Here is a 21,506-nt window from a genome sequence, read left to right on the forward strand (position 1 = left end):
TGCTCCGCCCCTTGCTGTCCGGGTCCTTCTTAAGCATCTTCGGTGTCAAGGCCCCGGGGTCAGAGCCCACCTGCGGGATGTCAGGGGGCTCCGGCCACTCTGAACACCTGCAGACACTTTTATTATGGATTCTTTTGTTTCCAGTGTGCAAACTCAGAATGGGTCACCAGTTGGGGGAGGACAGGTTTAAACAGAGGACGTGCTGGCTGACCCTGGCTTTGCTGGGGAGGCGCCCCCAGGCTGGGAAGGTGTGAGAGCAGACAGGAAGAGATAAATGCCAGTGGAGTGGCTCAGAGGGTCTGGTCTGATTTCAGAAGCCAGCTGCTACCCAGACACCTGCCGGCACCCGGACACGATGACCTCGGGCCTGAGCTGGCCTCCCCTCCTGTCTCCTAAGACACGTGAAGCTGCCACCCTCCGAGACTCAGGGCATGCACCTGGAGGGGCGTGCCTGAGTGGGGTCTTCCCTCCCTGCTGGCCCCCCACCCCAGTCTGGTGACTGATCGCTTGTTCTTCTGGGAATGGGATGACTGAGGAGTTAAGTTTGGGGTATAGCACATGTGGGGTGCCGGGGGTCCCAGGAATGGAGATGAGCAGGAGGCCACTCAGTCCAGGTCCGGGCCCAGGAGAGCTGGTAGGGGTGAGCAAGTGTTAGCAAGCCATAGGGAGGGTGGCCGAAAGCCACCTCCTGCCACCTTTGGAAGCGTCCTCTTTTATCTCCGCTCAGCCATTGCCACCAGGGAGCCCTCCTGGCGTGCAGCCTCCCAGGGGATGCCCTGCCTGGCTCACTGAGGGCCAGTGTGGCCAGCCAGGCTGGTGACCTGGTGACCTCCCAGGCCAGTGGGGGCAGCCGAGCTTTTGAGAGAGGGGTCTGGGCCTGGCCTGGCTCTGGGCGGCTGGCTGCATGTTCACCTCCGGCTCTGCTTAGCAGCTTCGGTGCCAATTTACAGGGAGTGTGGGCGGGAGGCTCGTTAACCCCCAGAAGTGGAGCTGCTTCAGGGGAGATGCGTGGTTGGGGGGCCCTTCCAGGCCAGGCTGGGTGGGGGAGGCAGCTCCGCACTACCCCTGTGGTCGCTGCTGCGGCCCTATTTGCATAATTTTGAAGTTGATTGGCCTGAAGGCAACTTCGCTTAATCACAGCTGACAAGTCTCTGGTTGCAACGGCAGCTGCTTCCAATTAGCCGTGTTGGTGCCGTGGTTTGTTAGACTCTCCCAGCAGCCCCTCTCCCAGCCCCCCTTATCAGGCCCAGAAGGGACCCGTGGGGCCTGTAGCTGCCTGGGGAACGTGCCTCCTTCTCCCTGTGTGTGGACAGCCCGGGATGCAGCCGTGGGGCCCTGCCAGCTCCCGGGAGATGCTACCACGCTGGGCTGTGGACTGTGCTTTGGGCACTGAGGCTCCAATGCGGGGGTGCGAAAGCTGGGCTGCCTGGTTTTGTTAATAAAGTTTTATTGGCACACAGCCTCTGCCATGCAGCTCGTATTGTCTAGGGATGCTTTCTTGCTCTGATGGCAGCGTTGAGTCATTGGGACCCACAGAGCCCTTAATATGTACTACCTGGCCCTTCACAGAAAAATTTCCCCTCCTCTGACCTAGCCCAGAGGTTCTCACACCTGAGCGGGCGTCAGAATCCCTCAGAAAACTGGTGAAATACAAATTCCTTGTCCCCACCCTGCTTCTAGTCCAACAGGTCCCAGGGGGCCTGCAGCCAGCATTTCTAACCAGCTCCCACATGAAGTACAAGCCCACACTCCAGGTCGCACTGGTCCAGTCACCTCCAGGGTCCCTCACGGCAGTTTCCATCCACCTCACCCCACTGTGAACACCATCCTCATTAGACAGAAGAGGAAACCAAGGGTCCGAGGGGTCCCTGGCTTCTGCACGGTCCTGAGCTGACAAATTCTGGCTCTTCCCCACCACCTGCTATGCCGTTGACCCAGACACCTCTCCCCAGATACAGCATATCCCAGGGTACCCCAGGCCCGCAGCTGGCTCACCAGGCTTGGTCGGTTCCCTATCTGAGCTCTACACTGGGGTCTGCCATTAGTAACCCAACTCCTCGGCAAGTGAGAATGTCAGTCTTCCTTGGGTTGGGGGAGCGTGCTTGCAGGAAATCAGGGCGTCAAGGGCACCTCGTGGGGGCTCAGCTGCCTCCCCTTCCCCCGACGCCTGTACCAGGTTCCACCAGGTTCCCAGCGTCCGATTGGCGTCATCTCCCCGCTGGGACAGAGACCCTGCTGCCACCCTCCGAATCGCCTGCTGTCGCTCTGTGGATGATCGAGGGTGCCTCACACCCAGCACCCTCTTCACCTGTCACCTTCCCGTGACCTGGGAGGGGTGGGGAGGCGCAGGACACCCACCTACAGAGGCTGGGCGATCTGTGCGAGGAGGTCGGGCTACATCACATGGGCCCACCTGGTTTGGGGGCACATTGCTGAGCATAGGAGGATCGGTAATGACCAGTGTCCCCAGTTTATGGACGAGGAGGCCAAGTTACCCGGATTCATGACCAGGAAATTCCTGAAGGGGCAGAGTGTCTGGGACTACCCCGGGAGGAGGTGGGAATCACACAGAGACAGATCCTTACGGGAATCGGAACATCCCGGCAGCAGGGGATAAACATCCTTGACCCCGCCGGCCAGCATGATGGGCGGAACAGGAGCCCCACGTCCCCTGGGGCCACCCCACCACCCCCACTCCCCTCTGTGCCCCTGCCATAGCTGTAGGCATTCTTCAAAAGCACATTTTTCATAGTCCTTTCGGACCGTGCAGGGTGTGACCTGGGGACGGAAGCTCTTCCCTCGGCCCAGGGTTGCTAGAACACCCCGTGACGTTCGTTTGAGCGGCTGCAGGGTGTTTGGTGTTTGGACATCCTGCAATCCTTCTCCAGTCCCTCCAGCTGGACTGTCTCCAGGGTTTCCATCCCATACACAGGGTGGCCGAAAAGGTTCTCGCACCTCGCGCCCGCGGCCAGCAGGGCCTTCGCTGAGCCTGGGGTAGGGGCGTTAGTACTGCTCATCACAGCCTCCGTGCACAGGAGGCTGCCCCGAGCTTGCTGTGGGGTCCTGCTCCCTCCAGGGACCCCTGCCAGCCCTCCAGGCAGACCGGCGTGCGCTGTGATTACAGCCTCTTTTAAAGAGGAGCGAAGGAGTTCCTGCCGTGTCGGGTCGTCACCCGCGGTAAATGCCATGATGCTGCTGTACTTTCATATGATGACGTATGTGCCCAGGATCTGGCTGAGGCAGCCCAGCTCAGAGAGGTCAAGGCACTGGCCCAGGGTCACACAGCTGAGCAGCGGCAGAGCCCAAGGTCGGATCCCTTCCTTCTGGTTCTCCGCAGCTGTGCTGCACCTCAGACCAGAGTCAGGGGAAGCCGTGTTCCCGGGGTGACTGCCACCCCCAACCCAGTCCTGTGTTTATTGCACTGAAGAAGGCACCCTCTCTCCCGCGTGTCTTAGTCTCTCTGCCTCCTCTCTTACCCGTCCCCACTGCCGAATGCTCTGGTGTGAGTTGAGTCTCAGCTTCACTCCAGCTAGCAGGGTGACCCAGGGTGAGTTACTTAAACTCTCTGTGCCTCAGTTTCCTCATCTATAAACTGAGGGTAAACTCAACACCTCTTGATCGTGAGGATTAAATTAACACCCACCCTCCATCCCGCCAGGCTGGCTCGGGCACTTCTCCCGGGCTCCCACAGCCCCCTGGCTTCATCCTCACAGCGCTGGTCACCCTGGGCTGCCACTGCCCACCTGGATGGTGACTAGATGAGGGGCACCCCGGCCCATCTGGACCCAGTGCTCTGTCTGCTGTAAGCAGAGCACTTGTGACTTCAGGGGACAAGAAAGGTTTATCTCTGGCCCTGCTCAGGGCAGGCAGGGTCCTGCGATGGGAGGGAGGGAGAGGGAACCAGCCTCCATTCTGGCCTGGCTTTAAAGGCCACTGTGGCACCAGTCATGACAGAAACACCAGCTACAGACGGGGCAGTGGGACAAGACACAAAGGGCCCTGGGTGTGGAGATGGTACCTGGAGTAGGGAGACCCGGCTGTAGGGGCCCACGGGCCCTTTGACTATGTCCAGAGGGTCACGTGATGTGTTTCCAACAGCAGCCGATGCAGGCAGCTCTCCCTGTAAGAGAGGGCTCCTGCTGCCAGCTGGGGAAGTGCTGGGGGGTGGGGGTGTGTATGGAAGGGGGCAGCCGGGAAGCCAGCCCAGCTGTGGAGTCAGGTGGACACACCCTCCTACTCGGGCTCTGCGTGTCTGGGGTTCCTTTCCCAGAGCGCAGTAGGCTGAACGTATTCACCAGTGCATCTCGCCGGGGCAGTGCCCGGCACGGAGGACAGCCTCCAGAAGTGACACCACTGGCCAGCATCTGGCTAAGCCCTTGGGAGTCTCATCGTGGGATACGTTAGCCCAGATGCGCCTCTGCAGCCCCAGCTCAGCTGCTTCTGAGCCGGGAGACCTCATGAGGACCAGCCTCGGTTTGCTCACATGTAAAATGGGACTCTTTGTGGGGTGTTGTGAAGACAGAAAGGCAGGGAGATCTGAGCCTGGCCCTGGGGACAGTCTCCAGGCAGCACCCCCGGCCCCGGGCCTGAGCTGGGCCCACGCCACTGAGGCAGGGCCGAGGCTCTCTCCAGCTGCCCGGCCTCCTCTCGCCCCAGAAGGACCCGCTGAGCTTGCATCCACACTGGCCAGCAGCCATGCTCCTTGGCCTGTATGAGGCCTGACCGAGTCGCTCTCATTTATTGGGGTGTAGGCTTGATCGTGGTTGGGAGTCCGGAAGGCTGGGGCTGTGATGTCCTGGGTGTTCCCAGATCTGCACTGTGTATAGGTACGACTTCCTTTGGAACAAACCCCCCTGAGCCTGGCCAGGAGCCAGGGTCCCCGCCCTGAACAAGCGCCTTGCCTGGGGGAAGAGCCAGGCCAGGCCATGGAGTGACTTTCAGTCCCAGAAGGACATGAGGGGCCCCAGTGAAGGCTGTGTAGGGCAGGTTGTGGGGTGGGGAGCAGGCTCTGGGCAGAGCTAGCAACCCCATATGGGGTACACAGAAGCTGGTCCCAGACCACCAGCTCGGGTCCTCTGCCTGCAGGCTGTGTGACCTCAGGCAAGTTGCAGACCATCTCTGTGCTTTGGTGTCTCCGTGTCAAGAGCCTAGCCCAGCTGGCAGATGAATAGAGGGTCAAATGCTTAGGCAGGCTCAAGCTTTGTGGACCAGCAAGGCAGCTGGGATGGGAGCGAATTTAGAGTGGGGGAAGAAGCATGAGACTCTGACCTAGGGCAGCTCCAGCCCCCTCCCCTAGCCCCCATCCCCTCTTTAAGCTCCTCCCCAAAGCCGGATGCCTTTGGGGCCCTACCCTGGTGACCCGGTACCCTTTCTCACCTGTCCTTCACACCCAGCTCCCCTGATGGTCTCTTCCTGTGCTCGCTCCCTGCTGGCCAGCCTGGTATGGCCAGGCAGAGGACGGGGTAGGCAGACCCCAGGGCCATGGTTGGCCACTGCCCCTTCCATGTGAGCGTGGGCCAGCCCTGCCTGCCTTCCCTCACCCATCGGGTTCAGTCTTCATCTCTGCTTCCCGCCCCTTCCTCACCTGAAAGGGCCAAACCCCTGGTTTATGACCCTTGGGGGCAGGCCCCGCAGAGTCCCATCACACCTACTGTGTGCCAGGTGTGCTCACAGGGTCCTGCCTCCTGCTCCCACTGCAGCCGCCCCCTCCCTGAGCCCGGTCCCACCCCTTGGCCTTTGCACTCGCCCGGCTCCCTGCTGGCGTGCTCCCTTGCCAGGCTCACCTCACCCGGTCTGGAGGAGCCTGCTGATCTCACCGATCTTGTTTTCCTTGGGGACACCCTCGATCCAGACCAGGTCAGGGCCTGCCTCTGTGCTCAGGGGCCCCGAGTCACTGCACATGGAATCTGGCTGGCTCCATGGGAGACGGGACGGGTCTGTTCAGCCCACCACTGTGTCTGCGGTCCCTAGCCCAATGCTGCTGGATGGAGGCCTCCCCCACCTCCGTGGCCGCTCCCAACAGTCCTTCAAGGGGGGCATGTTATCCCCACTTACAGATGAGAAACTAAGGCTGTGCTTACTTCTGTTCTCCTCAGTGAAGAAGAGTCCCTGGAGCCAGAGCCCCCTCCCACAGAAGGAGCTGGAAAGGGGCCCCCAGAGTGGGGAGAGAAATCAGGGCGCCCTCTGACAGTCTGCGGGTCTGTCTTTGCTCTCCCTGGCCTGACACTTTTAAGTGATTCATTCTTCATGTGATATTTTTGTGTTTCTCCACTGGGGAAAAAAATACCGCTGGGATTTCCAGGGGTTGGTTGTTTTATCTCCATGGTGTAGCCAAATAACTCGAGAGAACATAGAGGCAGAGGGCTTCCTGAGCTCTCAGCTAAGCCCTCTCCTTAACCGGGAGTGGGGGACCAACGTGCCTTTGGCTGTGGCCCCAAGCAGGGAGCCGAGCATCCAGGCCTCCAGCCCAGCCTCAGCTGCATGCCCTTGGGTGGATGGCTCCCCTCCCTGGGCCTCAGTTTCCCTACCTGTGAAATGGGGGAGCAGCAATGCCGGCCTCAAACATTCAAGGAAGGGGCCTGCATGGAGGGCCTGGTGAGAGCCCAGGAAGGGTGGACGGAAACTAGCCAGGATTAGAACTTGAACCCAGAACCGGGTTGGTGGGGGTGGGGAGGAGGCCCTTCCGGGGATCAACTAGAATGTTCTCTTGAGGGAGGGACTGGGCGAGCAGGTGGTTTCCAAGTTGCTGGTGCCCTTCACGCAGTCCCATGGTCACGCCCGCTCCGACACCCCACAGGGGTCACCTTGCAGAGCTCACTGCTCCCCTCCTGAGTTGACCCTACACTGGCCATGTACAGCAAGCACTATCAAGCCTGCCTGATACGGGGACGGTGGGTGGGGTCGGGGGATGTAGATCCAGGACTCTGCGCTGTCCCACCTGGGCTCCCCGAGACTCTGGAGTTGGTTTCTTGGCTTGGGTGCACGGCATCCACCCAGGGCTGACCCCTGAGGTCACTCCTGGTGTCGGCAGTGAAAGTTGCCCTCCTGTCTCAGCGAGAGTCACGCTCAGGCCCCGGACTGCATCTCACCTGTTCCCATGGGAATGCGCTCTTGGCAATAAAGCCAACCTGGCATTCAGGTCCATGAGTGTTGACAGAGTTCCTGCTCTTGGGGCAGCAAACATATATTCAGCACCTACTGTGTGCAAAGCGTCCTCTGTGGGGGGGTAGAGAGGCACAGAACGCCCCCACCCCACCCCAAGGAGCTTGTGCGGCACAGGGAAGCAATTAACAATCAGACAAAGCGGAAGTCACACACGCGTGATCAGTCACTCAGTCGAGTCCGGCTCTTTGCGACCGCATGGACCGTTAGCCCGCCAGGCTTCTCTGTCTGTGGGATTTTCCAGGCAAGAAGTACCTTGGAGTGGGTTGCCATTTCCTCCTCCAGGGGATCTTCCCGACTCAGGGATTGGACCCGTGTCTCCTGCGTTGGCAGATGGCTTCTTTACCACTGTACCACCTGGGAAGCTGGAAGGAAGTCAGTGCTAACTAAGGGCACTACTCTTGAAAGGAAGAATTCAAACCTACTTTGCTTTGCTCAAGGGCACACAGCAACCTCTCAGGGACTGAACCCGTCAGCTTTAGAAACAACAGTAGGTGCCAGCAGGCGAGAGCCGTCTACGGAGCATTTGCTAACGTGCTAGATGTGCTGGCTGCCCTGCTCGCAGTTCTGGTGCTTCCCGTCTTTCTCACCCCAGCAAGCGGCAGGGTCATGGTTCCCATCTTACAGATGAGGAAGCCCGGAAGACTCAGCTACTTAGCAGCAGGACCCAGATTCTAGGCCAGGGGAGACCAGCTCCAAAACCTGTGCCATCACCCCCGGCACCCACTCTGAGCCCCTGCTTGGGGTCAGACAAACCTGAGTTCGAAACCCAGGCCTGCCACCCTCCAATTCTAAGCAAGCCACTTAGGCTCTCTGAGCTCAATGTATTTGAAAAATAGAAATGATAATATCTGCATTCATTCAACCTCTCCAACAAGTGTTTAAAAGGGCTTACTTGTGTGCCATTAATGGAGAATTTGCTAATTGACTTAGATGTGCTGGGTGCCCTGCTACCAATTCTGGTCCTTTCCATCTGCCTGCAGTGCAGGAGACCTTGGTTTGAACCCTGGGTCAGGAAGATTCTCTGGAAAAGGGGATGGCAACCCATTCCATTTGGGGTCGCAAAGATTCGGACACAACTAAGCAACTGAACTGAACTGAACCCACTCCAGTATTCTTGCCTGGAGAGTCTCATGGACAGAGAAGCCTGGCGGGCTACGGCCCACGGGGTCACAAAGAGTCGGACACGACTGAGCGACTGACACTGCCATGTGCCGGGCTCTATGTTGCTGCTGCTGCTGCTGCTAAGTCGCTTCAGTAGTGTCTGACTCTGTGTGACCCCATAGACGGCAGACCACCTGGCTCCCCTGTCCCTGGGATTCTCCAGGCAAGAACACTGGAGTGGGTTGCCATTTCCTTCTCCAATGCATGAAAGTGAAAAGTGAAAGTGAAGTCGCTCAGTCGTGGCCGACCCTCAGTGACCCCATGGACTGCAGCCTACCAGGCTCCTCTGTCCATGGGACATTCCAGGCAAGAGTACTGGAGTGGGGTGCCATTGCCTTCTCAGGGGCTCTATGTTACATTGTGGCAAAACCAAGCAGTGTCAGCCGGACCAGCTTCACGGTGTGCAGTCCATGCTCAGAGGGTCCACACTTGGATTAATGCTCGGCCTTTGCTGTCTACGAATGCTTGGTGATTCTTGAACGAAGATATTTCTCTGTATTTTTCATTTTGCACTGGGCCCTGCAAACTATGCCACCGGTTCTGGGTCTCAGCCCTTATCCAGTTTACAGTCTGCAGTCTAGGGGAGCAGACAGACATAGCTCAGGCACAGCCACTGTACCCAGCATGCAACGAGAAACCACCATCTGTATGCAGAGAGGTAGACAGGCTGTGAGCACACACAGCAGGGTTCCTGACCTTATACCTGGGTCGGGGGGACACCTCTTGGTGGACACTGGCTCTGGGGGATTCATCTGAATCTGCCAGGTGAGGGGTGGGCACAGGATTGGGTGGGGGCCATGGTAAAGGGGCTGCAGGGAGGTCAGTGTGGCTGGAAGGTGGGCCTCCTGGCCAGGGAGGGGTCAGGACCCTGGCAGGAATCTGGCCTTCACCCCAGTGCTGTGGGAGGCGCTTGGAAGGTTTTTTGTGTTTTGTGTGTGGGGGTTTTATTCAGCTACACTGGGTCTTAGTTGCAGCATATGGGATCTAGTTCCCTGACCAGGGATCGAACCCCAGTCCCTGCATCGGGAGTGAGTGAAAGTCGCTCAGTCGTGTCCGACTCTTTGCAACCCCATGGACTATATAGATCATGGAATTCTCTGGGCCTGAATACTGGAGTGGGTAGCCTTTTCCTTCTCCAAGGGATCTTCCCAACCCAGGGATTGAACCAAGGTCTCCTGCATTGCAGGTGGATTCTTTACCAGCTGAGCCACCAGGGAAGGCAAAGTCTTAACCACTGGACCACCAAGAAAGTCCCCCCTTGGAAGGTTTTAATCAGGAATGGTACAATGGGATTTGCATTTTGAAAGGCAGCTCTCTGACTTTGAGGGGAGGGTGGGTTTCAGGCACAGGGGTGCCGGGAGGCCCCATGTGCTTGACTGATTCACGGAGAGAGTGCAGGCCATCAAGGCGGGTGCAGCGTGGCCCTCCGGGCCTGCGTGAGGTTGAGAAGATGGGGAAGGGCACCCAACACAGGCTATGGCCATGACTGCTGGCCTGAGTCCGGCCCACTTCCCGGCTTCCCGCCTGCCCTCCACAGGCCCTCAGGGTCAGGAGGACACGCTCTGATCTTGCTTCACACTGGCGTCTATTCCTGGACTTCACGTTTGGACTGAAATTTCATAACGTCGAAGTGGGCGTTGTCCTTAACACAAAGGTTCACAAACTCAGGATTATGGAAGGGCCTGGACGCTTGAGGACTTGCTGGGGGGTAAACTCGCCACCGATGCTGCGTGTGCCGGTCCTCAGTGTGTGTGGGTCATGGCAGGGAGGGTTGCACGCCTGTGCCCGTGTGTGCAGTTGCAGACACGTGTGTGCACACGTGGGCTGCCTGGAGTGTGACACACCCGCCTGCCCGTGGGGACCGGGCGCAGGAGCAGAGCGCGGTCTTTGAATCCTGGCTCTGCCCTGCCTGCCTCTCCACCTGCACCCCAGAGAGGGCAGGGGAACAGCCCTCAGGGTGTCAAGAAGTAGTCCTCGCCTCCCGGCCCAGGGCGGGCGCCCGGCCGCTGTCTCCAGGGTTAGTTCCAAAACCCGTTTTGTGGGCACCTGTTCTGCCCGCAGGACTGTTCATGAGGCCCCAGAGGGCTCTGCCCTTGTTTCATTAGTAATTCACAGAGCTCACACTGCTGTTAATAAGAAGAACACCCAGGCGTAGTTACTAGCTCATCGTGGGATCACTTGTTTCCTGACTCTCCCCCACAGTCCCTGTGCCATCCCGTGGCAGCCAGACCTGGTCTTTCTTGTCTGTGGCTGAACCCCAATGCCACCCAGCCCTGGGTTTGGCCCCTAGCAGAGGTCTGTTCACTGATGGGCATGCAAAAGAGGACCCGTTCTCTGGACGGTAGGGGTCAAGAGGGTGAGCCGCCTCACCAGCTTCCTGGACCAGGTGGCGTTTGAGCCGGGCCTTGTGGTAGGTCCGATGTGGACCCTGGAGTTGGGGGAAGGGATGCCCAGGGAAGGGCCAGTCTGAGCAGAGGCCCTGACTCCTGTGCTCTGCCACCTGTGCCTGGTGCCCAGGAGGGTGGCATGGGACCTGTCCTTGCCCCACAGAGCTGCAGCCCTGCAGGGATGGGCCAAGGTGGGAAGTGTTTGGGTGACAGATGCGTAACTAGTCACGGGCCTTTCTTCGTCCTCGATGCTGTGAAATAATACAGGGCTCAAGTGGCGGGGTCTGAAGAGGACAGGCGCCCCCTCGGCAAGGGGTCTGGGTTCTCCACACCCCCCTGCCTGCCACTTGTTTTTTTCCAACCCATTTGCTTTCAAGTCAGGACACAAACTGAGCAGGCAGCATGCTCTCAACCATGCCAGCGTTTGGAGCCCACCCGGGGGAGTGAGAGAATTAGAGGGAGGGAAGCTTCACTGAGAGATGGGCACCCCCGCTGAACCTTGAAAGCTGGTTCCAGGCTTACAGGGCGTGGACTTGAACCTGAGGAGGTGGGCGGGTGGTCGGATGGGCACTTTGGGAAGCTGGTCCTAGGCCCGCAGGACCCGGCCTGGTGGGCGAGGCTGGGGCAGAGCCAGCTGGGGGCCAGCAAGGAACGGCGCTCCCCACGGACACTTCTGAGCTCCAAGCCCTGTTTCCAAGCCCTCAGATGCGTCACTTCGTTCAATCATCCTAAGGACTCTGTGAATTAGCTACTATTTTTATCCTCCTTTTAGGGCCAAGGAGACTTGTCCCAGGACACACAGGGAGTGGTGACAAAAGGTGGAGCCAGGCAGTGTGGCCCAAGTTCAAGGCCTGCCCTTCGAGCCCCGCTGGCCTTGACCTGGTCCAGGCAAGAACTGATGCTCTTGGCCACACCTAGGGGAGCTCGTGGTAGGGTGAACAGGGGTCTGGGAGAAGCTGGGAGAGGAGGAGAGTCTAGGTGTTGGGCCAGTGGCCGCCAGGTGTGCGGGGTCCTGGGGGGCCGGGGTCTGGGGCAGCAGCCCCCTGCCCAGCGCCCAAGGCCCAGCGCCCCTCCCCACCGCTGCCCCCGTCCCCAGCCCTGCCTGGCCTGGCTGACTCGAGAACCGATCTGTTGTTGCTGGTGGGGTTTAATTCATCTTCGCCGGCTCTGTTTCTCTTCACATGCCCTCCTTCCCTTACACTCAGGCCTTGCCAAATTCGGTGTTTAAAAATACTCCTCGGATCTGGGAACAGCAGTCCCCGGCTGACCCGAGGGGTGGACGCGGAGATGCGTGCTTGACACGTGCTTCTGGAGGCTGTCCGCTCTGGGAGGCCCGCTCAGCCAGAACGTTCTCCCCGCGATGCGAGCTTTTTACCATCGGCCACCAGCTCCCACGGTGGGCAGTTTACTGGTTCTCAGAAAATAGAACCTGGGACGATCAATTAGAGCTTCTCTCATAGCCCAGTCGGTAAAGAATCCGCCTATAGTGCAGGAGACCTAGGTTCGATCCCTGAGTCCGGAAGATCCCCTGGAGAAGGAAATGGCAACCCACAGCAGTATTCTTGCCTGGGAAATCCTATGACAGAGGACCCTGGCGGGCTACAGTCCATGGTGTCTCAAGAGTCAGACATGACTGAGCGACTAAACCACCATGATAAATTGAATTTGTCTGTAGTAGATGTGCCTTCTGGGGGTTGGGGGGCTCTGGAGGCCCTGGAAACTCCTAGGTGCCTGGAGGGACCGCCTGCTTGGAGACTGGGCTTGCTCCCTGGTGGAGCTGGTGGGCAGCTGTGTGACCGCAGGCAAGTCGCTTCACCTCTCTGAGCCTCGGTGTCCTTTACCAGATGGGTGTTTGATGGCTGCTTGATCGGGCTGTCGGGGATCATCTGAGAAAACATGGCGAAAAGCCAGCACACAGCACCCATGGAGAAGCCGGCTGGTCTGAGCTAGCCCCGGGGCGCAGCCCCAGAGGCAGGGCCAGCCCTGTGGGGCAGGACTGGGGGAGCTGCTCGCTCTCCAGCCCCAACTCCTGCCTCTGCTGGGGGGGCTGCCCCCAAATGTCACCAGTGTGACACACCCAGGTCCCCCTCTGCAGGCTCCGAGGAGGGGCCGAGGCGAATGTGGGTGCTGCAGACGGCGTGACCTCTGGGCTGGCCTTCTCATGGGAACCCCGCAGGGCTGGTATCCAAAGCCGCTTTGTTCTGGCCCAGCCGGGAACAGAGTCGCTGGCTGGCTTTGAGTTTTGCTGTCTTGGGTCGTGACAAATGGAATTTTTATGTAAGTTCCCAGTAACTCTCTGCGGGGTTTTCTTTCCACCACAAATTCAGCCTTCAGTGCTGACACCTCAGCTGCCCGGGGGGGCCTGGGGAGGTGGGCAGCCCCCACCCCAACCCCTGTCCCACCAGCAGGGCTGCGGCATCCGTCACCCACTGACTCATCCTAGGCGGCCACACAGGGGGACGTGGTGGGGATTGGAGGCATGAATGAGGGAGGGGGCTGAGCAGATCACAGGAGGGCTCCGCTGGACGGGGGGATGGACGCGGCAGGCACAGCACATCCCCATGGTGGGTACACCTGTGCTGGACGGGACCCTCACACCCACAGCAGGCCCTGAGGCCATTGTTGCTTCAGTGCCCCCAAGAAGCCAAGAATCAGAGTCAGCCAGGCGGGGGCTCTCACCCAGGCTATGCCAAGCCCTGACCCGGGACTTTCATGGTCTGATAGAACAGGGCATGAGGACCAGTCCTATAAGATAGAGCTGGTGGGCACCCTCACCCAGCACACCCTGAGTCCCTAGAACCCAGCCAAGGCCATGGCCCAGAGCAGGGCGGGCGGGGGGTGGGGGGGGGTGGTCAATGAGTGGATGCTGAGAGAATACATAAATGAATCATTGAATTAACACATTAATGAGAGATGAGTTGGAATATGATAAGCCTCAATGGAGGGACAAGCTGCTTCCAGCTGATGGAATCAAGGCAGGCTTCCTGGAGGAGGTGGCATTAGACCAGCTTCTAAGGTGGTACAGGATTTAGTCTCACAGGAAAGAGAGGAGGGCACCCCAGGTGTGAGTGACAGCCCCCCTCCATACGTGCAGGGCTTTGTAGGGAGTAAGGGCAGCATGAGGGAGGGCTGGGCCCGTGGCGGAGGAGGACCCTCACCCTAGCATTTGTTCAGTGAACCCACCAGCTCTCAGATTGCAGCCCCGGCTCAAAAAATGGGCGGCCCCACCCTACAGGGGCCAGAGGAGCCCAGAGTCTGGAGGCCGTCTTAGCCCTCAGGGAACCCTCAGCTTACCCACCTGCAGAATGGGGGCTCAGGACCTGTCACTCCCCACCCCTCACAGGGCCTTTTCCTGGGTTGATCCTTAGGTCTCCCCAGTAGAAATCCTTTCCTAAGCACTTTCAAATGCTTTAATCTCCTTCATCCTCCCAGGAGTGCCCTGAGGGAGGCGGGGAGGAGGCCCAGACTCAGAGCAATTAAGAAGCTGGAAGCCCGTGGGGGCAGGGCTGCTTGTGGTGGGGGGGAGCAGAGAGGCCTGGGTGGAGGGGTGGGCGGGGGCCCTCCCCAGGGGCTGGCACCGACGTCACCGTGAGTGAGCACTGTGTTCAGGCATTCGGGCTGCGTCTCCCGGCCCTGCCACCCTCTTTTCCTATTCTGGCTCACCACACTTCAGAGCCACCCTGACACGCTGGTGCCTCCCTGCCGCCCCTGCTCCAAGTGAGCTGCCCGGGGAGGGGCCACAGAGCAGGGGCAGGGATCTGCCTGAGGGTACCCCGTGTTTGGTGGTGAATCTGACCCCCTCTCCTGGTCCGACACTTCCAGCCTCTGAGCTGCCCCCCACCGCCCCGGTAGCTTCCTGCCTCCACTCAGGATTCAGAGCTGCCCCAGACCCATGCTGGGGTCCACGAGCTCTCCCTGGTCGGGAGAGCTGGGAGGGCAGAGGGTGGTGCACAGGACCTCACTTGACCCAGAACGTGGCACATAGTAGGTGCTCAGCAAATCCATCCCCAGCCACATGCAGCTACAACCCCGGTGGGACTCTAGCAGTCCACGCCGAGTACACAGGGGACGCTTGGGCCTCCTCCCCAGCCTGAGCTCACAAACCCCTGGGGAGTAGGGGTGATGATAGTCAGGGAACATGTCCCTCAGGTTTTTCCTGAGGCCTCAACAACCTGATGTAAAGTAGCCAGGGAGGGCCAAAGCCCTGCCCTAGGGGACTTGCGGGTGCCCGCCCCTCCCCCTCCTTCCCTGGCTCCCTGCTGCTCCCACCTCAGGGCCTCTGTACCTGCTGCCCCCTTGGTCTGCAACACTTCCTCCACCCCCACCATCCACCTCCAGAACTCTGTCCTCATCCCAAAGGGGAGCTCTGTCCCCAAGGAGCACTCTCTCCACCTCCCCCAGCCCCCCACCCCGCCATCCTACTTCCTGTCTCTGTGAACTTGACTCCATTAGGGACCTCGGACGACCCGGGACCACCCAGTATGTGTCTTTTTGTGCGTCTGGTTTGCTTCACTGAGTGTAGCGGCCTCGGGGCTCATCCGGGTTGCTGCCTGTGGCAGCGTTTCCTCGCTTTTGAAGGCTGAGTGATGTTCCATGGTTAGCACCTGCCACGTGCTGTTTACCCGTTGCCCATCGATGTGCACTCAGGCTGTCCCTTCTCTTCAGTACTGTGAACTGTGCTGCTGTGGACGTGGGTGGACACGTATCCGAGTCTCTGCTTTCGGTGTTTGGGGTGTGACCCCAGGTGGCTCGTAGCCTGTGGACCCCTCATCCATTTGTCTGTGCCCTGTCAGCTCTGCTGAGTGTGTTGGCTCGTTGCTGGGTCCCTAATGCCTGGAAGGTGCTGGCTGGATGCATGCTTGCGGTGGGGGTTGGGGGGTGGGGCAGGGAGGGGGTCAGGGCAGGGGCGGTGGAGGGAAGTCCCCGTTAGAACACAGCAGGGAGACCTGGGTCCTGCCGGCCCCTAGCAGCTGCACGAGCTCACTTCTAGTCCCCTTGCTCACCCCCATTCTCATTCCCGTGCCCACCACCCTCAGCCTGCTGGTTATTTCCACCACCTGATCCATCGCACCCCTTTGATGAAGTCTGGTTTTGCCGTGAAAAGAAAGGGAGGTGACAGTTGACTGGTTGGGGAACTCATCCATCCCAGAAAGGAAATTGGATGGCGGCATTGCCATCATCCGCATCCTGGCCCCTGCTCCGGCACACTCGCGTCCCTGCCGGTGCCTGCCGGCCCCGCCACGGGCAGCAGAGCCAGTGGTCCGCTCCGCAGGCAGGACGGCCCGCAGCTGGCCTCTCTCGGCTCTCATTCTACAGGCAGCGCTCGACAGATCGATGCAAGCCAAACGATGACCAGTTGTGGCCAGCAGCCCTTGAACGTGCTCGCCGTCCTCTCGTTGCTGATTTCTGCAGGTAGGACCCCCCAGGATGCTCAGTGGGAGGTGGGCAGTGGGGGCGGGGGGTGGGCAGGGACAGGCGGTTCCTTCCCGGGGTCACTGCTAGCCCAGCCAGAGTTATGGGTGCTAACGGGAGTCACCCTCGTGAGGAGCTAACATTCGGCGAGGCCCCATGTGTGCCTGTCTCGGGGAGCTCCGCTGGAAGATTCTCAAGGATGCTGTGGGGGTATCGCAGGCTGCCGTCAAGCCCTAGGAGAAGCCCTTATGTGCAGTGGCTTCTCTCCTGGGCCTGGCAAGTCGAAGTCAGGCAATGCTGTAGTCGCCTCATTGTGCAGAGAAGGAAACTGAGGCTTGGAGAGGGAACTGGGCAGCCTGAGATGGCACAGCTGGTGAGGGGCTGGATTCCAACCCAGCAGCATCATGCCAGGTCCCCGGCCCCCAGCACCCGCCAGTCTCCGAGGTCCGCCCCTCCCCAATCCCAGCAGGAGGGCTCTCACGCACCCCTTCACCAAGATAAACATAAACCGTGTCCTTCCTTTGCCTCCACGTGAAGCTGGCCGCCTAGAGAAGGGGCACCCGCCTCTGCCATCGGGGCTGGCCCTGCTCTCAGCAAGGCGCCTGCTGGCTCTGTGTCTCTCCCTCTGTCTGCGTGCCTCTCTTGTTTCTTGGTGTCTCTCTCTGCCCCGTCCCTCTCCCCCTGTTGCCCTTGTCTGTCTTTCTCAGGCAGGCATGCACGTAACCCCTCCTCGCCTCTTGCTCTGATAGGGTTGTGGGTGCCAGCCTGCAGCTTCAGGTCCCTTGCCCCTTTGCTGGCCATTGTGGCTCAGAAGGAGGCCATGAAGGGCCCCTGGGATGGCAGAGCCCAAGCCAGGCCAAGGCCAGGGGTCTGGGAGTGGCCACCGTGCACAGAACTCCTTCTCCACGGTGGCTTTCCTGAGTGTTAGCTCTTCTTATCCCTGGAGGAGAGGGACTCCTCACCCATGTACAAATGAGGAAGCTGAGGCTCAGGCCAGGAAAGAGACCAGTCCCAGGCCACGCATTCAGAGAACACAGTCACCTGGCTGTTAAGTGATGGCCCTGCAGACCCTGAACTTTGCAAATAGGGGGAATCGTGGTCCCCTCTTGGGGACCCCAGTCCCCAAGAGAGTGGCTGTCCCCTTGGTGTTCCCTCTCTGCTTGGGCCCCTTTTCCTGGTGACTCAGGATGCGCTGGCCTCCTAACCACCATCCCTCTGCCGTCAGGCCCCAGGGCCCTGCTGCGCCCGTGCCTGAGGCCAGAAGCATGGCCCTTTTCATCCCCTTATCCCCTCCCTGCCCTAAGCGGGCCCTGTGTGCTGTTCACAGGTGCTCCTTGGGGCCCCCAGCCCCCAGGAGACTGCTGGTCTCCCATCACCAGGGGCAAGGAGACGCAGAGAGGCCCTGATGGCTCAGGTGGTCCAGTGTCCCAGCTCGGGGCCCAGGGCGCCTCGGGCTCCCTCACATTCTTCCTCAGGAGGCAGCAGTGGCCTTCTGGTCTCTGTCAGATGGTCAAAGCAGGTGGTGCCGGCCCTCCAGGGTGGTCAGTGTGAGCCTCCGGGGACTTGTCCGCCTCCCCTCCCCACCTTCATGGCGGCATTTCCGGCTCCTCCAAAGCCCGGCTCAAAGGCCCCTTCCCAGCTCTGCCCCTTCCCTCCCCAGGTCCTGCAGCCAGAGCCTCTCAGCCCAGCTCAGGGCCCCAGCTGGTCTTCCTGACTCCCCACCGGGAGTTGCTGACACATTCAGCCCCTGTGAGCTGAGTGTGAGCCGACCCCCACCCCCAACCGAAGATGGAGCTTTTTCATTGGCCGGAACACGGCCCAGAACACTGGCTAGAATTCACTTCCTGCCTCTGCCCCTCGCCTCCAGCCTCTGGTAGGTTGTTCCTCCAGGCCAGTGGGTCCCAAACCAAGTCTTTGCAACCTCTGCAGGTCTTGCTAAGACTCAGACTGTGCTCCCCCTGACCCCGCTCCCACTCCAGAGTTTCTGTCTCAGAATGCGGGGCTCGAAGCACTGCGTCTGTGACGAGTCCCTGGGGGATGAGGATGTGGCAGGTCAGGGACCGCACCTAGAGACCGATGCGCTCAGCCTCGGTTTACTCCTCTGTACTCGGGAACGCACGAGATCAAGTGAGATGGTGAATTCATCGAAGGCTTCCTTAGTGAGCTCTGTGTCCTTAAGATGGTGGTCTTTTTTTTTTTCCAAGGCTGAGAAGGGGTTCTGGAGAGCTCCCCTGACTCCTGAAAGGCTGGGACCCTTCTCTTGCAGTGGTCCTGCCCATCCCCACAGAGGAGGGTGCTGTACTTTGAGGAAGGGGCCCGGGATTTCATGAGGCCACCCAAGCCAGCCTCGGTACCCCAGTACATGAGACCCACCCGCCCACTGGCCAGCACCACCCAGCTGGGATCCCCTCGCCAGCCCCGGGCGCTGGGAGCTGTGTGGGCTGGAGTCTAATAACCTCTCAGCAGAGACAGAGCTTTCAACTAACTGAGGCGCTTCTGCAGAACCGGAGCCTTTGTGGTTGGAGAAATGTATTCAGCCTACGAAGCCCCTTTTGAGCGATACAAATTAGATACAGCAGTCCCTTTTATGAAGATACTAATTAAGCTGGAGTCAGCGGGCTCCAGGTTTTTTTCCATTGTTATATTTGTTCAGGCTTTCACTCCTGTTTATCACCATCGGCATGACTAGTAAATACTGTTCTGGGCTTAGACGGCGTCACCAGTGGCTGAACACTGATCTCTGGCCTTGAGTCAGGGGAATGAGGCTCTGAGGCCAGGGAAGCTTTGTCACCGATTGTTGATGGAGTTTTTGATGGTCTTTTGTGTGTCAGAAGATGAAGAGGGAGAAATTGTGTTTAAATTCAATGGTCTAGGGGGCTGAGTTATTTATGATAAGAGCTGGGGCCACCGAGGCAGCCCCTTGGGGGCTTCTGGTTCTAGGGTGTCAGTTTAGTTGAAACTAAGACACAAGCGGACGCTGCTTTCTCCACAAGCAGGACTTGGTTCTCGCACCCCTGTCGCTCACCACCCGGGCCAGCCTGAACTTGTTGGCGAGCCCACCACCAAGTCTGCCCAGTGACGGAGGAGTGGAGAGGGTCCTGGACCTTGGATCCAGGCAGGCCTGGATTGGATTCCCCCTCCACCACCTCTAACCGGCTCAGACAGGTCACTGTAGGCCTCTGAGCCTTGGTTTCTCCCTCTGTAAAGTGGGATCCCAGACCTGCCTCTTAAGATGGCCAAGTGGATTAAATCCGATAGAACCGGTGAAGCACAGAGTAGGTACTCAGTTCGTGTTTCCTGATTGGGTGCCTGCTGTATGCAAAACTCTGGGAAAGGATGTCCTTGAGGCCATGATCAGCCGGGCCTGCAAGGAGCTCCCGGGGGCTCAGTATAAGCAGGATGGTAGCCTAGGGGGGCCTAGGAGGGGTCAGGAGCAGGCTTCCTGGAAGCCTCATCTGGAAGAGGGGAGGCTCACCCTGGGCCACAGAGGCCTCCTGGTGAGGGAAGAGGCAGCAAGACCCTAAAATAGGCCAACCAGGCTCTGCCCACGATCCTCACGGACTGACGGGTGTCTTGGGCCAGCTGGGCCTGGTGAGGGACCCCCACCAAGCCTGGTGACTCTGTTTTCCAGTCTTGTCCGCGCATTTCCGGGTCTGTGAGCCGTACACAGACCACAAAGGCCGCTACCACTTCGGCTTCCACTGCCCCCGGCTCTCGGACAACAAAACCTTCATCCTCTGCTGTCACCATAACAACACAGTTTTCAAATACTGCTGCAACGAGACAGAGTTCCAGGCGGTGATGCAGGCAAACCTCACGGCCGGCTCCGAGGGCTACACGCACAAGTGAGTACCACGCTGGGGCCCCGGTCAAGCCGGGGTGCTGCCAGAACACCCCAACCTCCCAGCCAGCTGTGGGGTAGTCAGTGCGAGGATGGGTGGGCCTGGAAGGAGCTTATGAAAGTCTTCAGGTGACAGGTTTTCTGGGCTGCTCTGTCCTCTGGACTTTAGCCTTCTCATCTGAGAAATGGGCACACGACACGATACCTGCCTCTCAGGACTTATGGGGAAGTGGAGTGAAGTCAAGGACGTGGAAGACTTTCAGTGCTTGGACCTGGAGCCCATGGGACCCAAGTTCCTTTTTCATTCATTGTTTGTTCAACAAATATTGGTTGACATTCCTGACTCAGAAATTGTTCCCACGCAGCCCCTTTGCTTAAGGTGATTGGAACACATGAGACCAGGGCCCTGATAGGCGGGATCTGAATGTAGAGAGAGAGGAGGAGTGTGCTGGTAGAAAAGCAGTGAGAATACGCTAAGTAAAGGCACATGGTATCAAAACAGTATCCACTTATTCATCTTATTATGAATGAGCATATTTCACATTTTTAAAAGCCATTGTGTCCTCTGCCTTCACCTATTTAATTTTTGGCCTTTTTCCTATTGAATCATAGGAATTCTTTATGTATGAAGGAAATGGGATGCATTTCATGTATTTTCTCAGAGTGTCTTTGAGTTTGTGCTGCTTTTTTCTTCATGCTTAGTTTTAAATTATTATACAGTCAAATTGTACCCATATTTTTGTCGTTTATGTCTGGTGGGGTTTATATCGTCCTGAGATAGGCTTTTCCTACTCTGAGATCATAAAAAGATTCCCTCATGTTTTATTTCTTGTATGTTTATTTTCTTGCCTTCAGGTCTTTGATCTGTCAGGAATTTATTTGGATGTAAGATTTCTTTCTTTAATTTGCGTGCAAGTAGTTCGTGTGGATGTTTATTAGGAATCTAGCTTTACTTTTTTCCTAAATGGGTAGACAGTTATCCCAATAGGAATGATTGAATTGTCCGTCTTTTCCTCACTGATGCGAAATGCCAACTTCCTGTATACGATAATATACTAAACGTGAGTGTCTGGGTAGATTGGGGCGGCTTTCCTTGGTCTATTTATGCTTGCTAGTACCTCGTTGTGTTAACTACTGTTGCTTTTGATATGTTTTAATGTCTTCTTAGTCTATTCCCTTAGATTTTTTGTCATGTAAACTTTATAATTAGCTTTTCTAGTCTCTCTGCCAAAAAAAATCTAGGTAGTATTTTTTATGGAGATTGTGTTGGATTTGTAGATTAATTCAAGGAGAATGGACTTTTCATGACGTTGAATATTCCCTTCCAAGAATACAGGGTGCCTTTCTGTTTGTTCAGCTTTTCTTTCATAGTGTTGTAGAGTTTTCTTCACATAGAGATTGTACATATCTTTTCATTTATTCGTATTTATTTCTTTTCATGCTGCTGTTTTATAATGAGGTGTTTTTTTCTACTGGTTGCTCAGCGGTAAAGAATCTGCCTGCAATGCAGGTGAACTGAGTTCAATCCCCCTGGAGAAGGG

General features: G+C 58.1%; 1 protein-coding gene across 6 annotated transcripts in view; it reads left to right on the forward strand.

Annotated features, from left to right (window-relative positions):
* Positions 1 to 21,506, forward strand: part of SHISAL1 (shisa like 1) — a 139,415-nt gene that overhangs the window by 73,739 nt on the left and 44,170 nt on the right. For 5 of the 6 annotated variants that reach the window (XM_044940789.2, XM_044940787.2, XM_025282711.3 and 2 more), the window contains exons 2-3: positions 16,029 to 16,124; positions 19,756 to 19,969. In XM_044940789.2, coding sequence (XP_044796724.2) covers positions 16,061 to 16,124; positions 19,756 to 19,969 — 278 coding nt within the window. In that variant the 5' untranslated portion in view covers positions 16,029 to 16,060. Of the gene's footprint in view, positions 1 to 16,028; positions 16,125 to 17,791; positions 17,998 to 19,755; positions 19,970 to 21,506 lie in introns of those variants that run through there. The other variant, XM_044940786.2, reaches the window with a different exon arrangement.

This window comes from Bubalus bubalis, chromosome 4 (assembly GCF_019923935.1).
Source record: "Bubalus bubalis isolate 160015118507 breed Murrah chromosome 4, NDDB_SH_1, whole genome shotgun sequence".
Lineage (NCBI taxonomy): Eukaryota > Metazoa > Chordata > Mammalia > Artiodactyla > Bovidae > Bubalus > Bubalus bubalis.